The sequence below is a fragment of the Ooceraea biroi genome, unplaced genomic scaffold, assembly GCF_003672135.1.
Source record: "Ooceraea biroi isolate clonal line C1 unplaced genomic scaffold, Obir_v5.4 UnassembledTig22, whole genome shotgun sequence".
Classification (NCBI taxonomy): domain Eukaryota; kingdom Metazoa; phylum Arthropoda; class Insecta; order Hymenoptera; family Formicidae; genus Ooceraea; species Ooceraea biroi.
Window position 1 is genome coordinate 8,571 of NW_020825114.1, and position 3,130 is coordinate 11,700.

At 69.4% G+C, this 3,130-nt stretch overlaps 1 protein-coding gene across 1 annotated transcript; it reads right to left on the reverse strand.

The window, feature by feature from the left end:
- Nucleotides 1–1,733: 1,733 nt before the first annotated feature.
- On the reverse strand, nt 1,734–2,878 carry LOC113563492 (the record flags this gene model as incomplete). The annotated part of the gene is made up of 1 exon (XM_026975161.1): nt 1,734–2,878. A coding segment is annotated over one exon (948 nt), but the record flags the coding sequence as incomplete, so codon positions are not given.
- Between the last annotated feature and the right edge of the window lie 252 nt (nt 2,879–3,130).

Sequence of the window (3,130 nt, forward strand, 5' to 3'; positions counted from 1 at the left end):
CTCATGACGGTCGGCAGCGAGAGGTCCTCCCCACTATGTCCTTAAGGACACGGCGTTCCACCCCCCACGCCGCGCACTCGGCTAGGGTGTGGTCCGCCGTGTCCCTCGCGCCCCGCAATGGTGGCAGTGCGGCCCGCGCTCCTTCCCGATACGACACAGGAACTCCCCGAAGCATCCGTGTCCGGAGAGAACCTGTGTCGTCCTGTAGGTCAACGTCCCCCATCCTCTGTCCACCCACTCGCAGAGGATGGGCTGGACGGCCCCGGCGACCCTCCGACCCGATTCACCCGGGTCGGCGAGTCGCCGCTGCCACTTCAGCAGCACCGCCCTCCTCCCCTGCTCCCTCAGGGCCCCCTTTGCCCTGGCCGTCAGCACCACACCCCTCTCCCGCAGGTCCCGCCGGCGGAGGTACGCGTTAGCGTGTCCCTCCGCCAGCAGCTCCACGGGGGGGGTGCCCGCCAGGGCCAGCGCCGCTCGGTGAGAGACGGTGCGGTACGCCCTCACGACCCTCCCGGCCAGCCGCCTCTCGGCCGCCCTCACCACCTGGAGGGCCCGCCGGGAGGCCGCGAGGTCCTCCGCCCACACCGGCGCCCCGTACAGGGCGATCGACCGCACCGCTCCCACCAGCAAGCGGCGCACTCGCGTCTCCGGGCCCCCGAGGTTCGGGAGGAGGCGACTCAGCGCGTTGGTCGCCCCCTCCAGCCTCGGCGCCAGCCCGCCGAAGTGCTCCCCGAAGGACCAGGTGCCGTCCAGGGTGAGGCCAAGATACTTCATCTTGGTCCCCACCGGGACGCTGACCCCGCCGACCCGTATCTCGGCCGGAGGCGGCAGACCCCGGCGATGGTCGAAAAAGAACATCGCCTGGGTCTTCTGCGGCGCCACCTCCAGCCCAGCCTCCCTGATGGCGCGGACCACCACCGCCACCGCCAACTCCGCCAGGCCGGACGCCTCCCCCCAGCTCGGACCCTCGGCCATCACGCAGGTGTCGTCGGCGTAACACCTCACGTGACAGCCGGGCGGCAGAAGGACGCGCGTGACCCGCTCGTACGCGAGCCTCCACAGGTGCGGTCCGAGGACCGACCCCTGCGGCACGCCGCGCTCCACCTCGCGGGACCTTTTTTTTTTTTTTTTTTTTTTTTTTTTTTTCGGAGGGGAAACCCGTCATGGGCCCCCTCGCGCCCCTTGGGCGGAGCGCGAGGGGAGTGTGAGACTCGTACTCACTAAAACCACCTCCAGTTGCCATCCCTGGTGTTTGTTATGGGCAAGCCCGGAACCGCGTACGGATTCTTCGGGCTTCCCCCACCAAGTATACGGTCTCACGCGCTGCGGCAACGCGTGCCCGCAAATGCGGGCCCGTCCCACCCCATGGAGCGTGGCAACCCACCGCTCCACAGGGACCCCCCATCATAGAGGGGGGGTTTATGTAGGGCGAGGGCTGTCCATCCCAAAACAGCTCTCGCCCTCCCATCCCACCCGTCCACCGTAGGGGACGCGACGTCCAAGGACGTCGTGTCGAGAGTGGCCCGGGCAAATACCCCGCCGACCAACTCCCCGGGCGCCTGGCCGATGGCCAGGCTCCCAGCCCCCACCGTGGACCCGCCGCGCACACGACATTGCCGGATGCAATGCCGTGTCGTATCGGCCGAGTGAACGCAGGCCCGGGCAGATGCCCCGCCGGCCCGGCGTGGGGACGGCCTGTGTACCACACACAGACCTACCTCCCAGAGCACTTCGATAAAGGTGCTCTGTCACCCGCCCGATACCCCCGTCCCCCAAAAAGACGCCGACACAGCTTAAGGCTGTGCCGGCCCCGCCTCCTAACCCGGGAGGGGGCCGCTTGTACGCGTGGCCCCGTCCCCCTCCTCCAGGCTTGCCGCCTCGTTCCTCTTAGAGGGGGGGGGGGGGGTTACACCTGACCCCCCCGGCGAGGTCAGCTGGGCGGCCGTCGCCGCCGCCGTCTGCCGACGTCCCTCGCCCCCCTTCCGCCCCGCCGCGGGGCAGGATCGGCCGCCTGCCGCGTCCTTTCCGCTTCCTCCTTCCGCGAGATGACTTCCTCGCAGAAGGAGGAGAAAGCCTTCCAGGACCTCTCGCTCCCAACGATCTCGCGTACGATCGCCGGGAGGGAGAGATCCCCGCCGATCTCATTGACCAGGACACGGCGCCTCTCCGCCCACGCCGGGCACTCCTCCAGCGTGTGCTGCGCCGTGTCCTGGTCCGCGCCGCAGTGGTGGCAGCGTGGTCCGCGCTCGCGCCCTATACGGCTCAGGTACTCCCCGAAGCACCCATGTCCGGAGAGCACCTGAGCCATGCGGAACGTCACTCCGCCCCGATCCCTGTCCAGCCACTCAGCCAGGCAGGGATGGACGGCCTCGGCAACCCGCCGACCCGACCGGATTGTCGGGTCGGACAATTGGCGCTGCCATGCAAGCAGCGCCTGTTGCCTCGCCTGTCGTCCAAGGACCTCTTTGGCCCTGGCCGTTAAACGGGCACCCCTTTCCCGCGCCTGCCGCACCCGCTCGTACGCGTCCGCGTACACGGGCGCCAGCAGGGCGATTGGGGGGGTGCCGGCCAGGACCGTCGCCGCCCTATGGGAGACGGTCCGGTACGTGCGGGCGACACGGGCGGCCACCCTTCTCTCGAAGTGCCGGACGGCCTGTTCCGCCCGGCTGGTGACCGCCAAATCGTCCGCCCACACCGGTGCCCCGTACAGGGCCACCGACCGGATCGCTCCCGCGTATAGGCGGCGAGCCTTCTCGTTCGGCCCCCCAGGTTGGGCATCAGGCGGCTGGTTGCCGCCGCTAACCGCTCCAACCGGGGGGCCAACCCCACGAAGTGGTCCTCGAACGACCAGCGGCCGTCCAGTGTGAGGCCCAAGTACTTAATACTGGGCCCCACCGGGACAGGGACGTTCCCCACCATGATCTGGGCTGGAGGCGGTGCACCGCGGAGGCCGTCGTGGAAGAAGACGGCCTCCGACTTGTGCGGCGAGACCTCCAGACCCAGGGCGCGTATGGCGCGAACCACGCATGCCACCGCCCAGTTGGCCATCCGTATCGCCTCCCCCCATCCAGGGCCCCGGCCACACCAGTGTGTCGTCCGCGTAGCACACCAGGTGGCAGTCCGGGGGCAA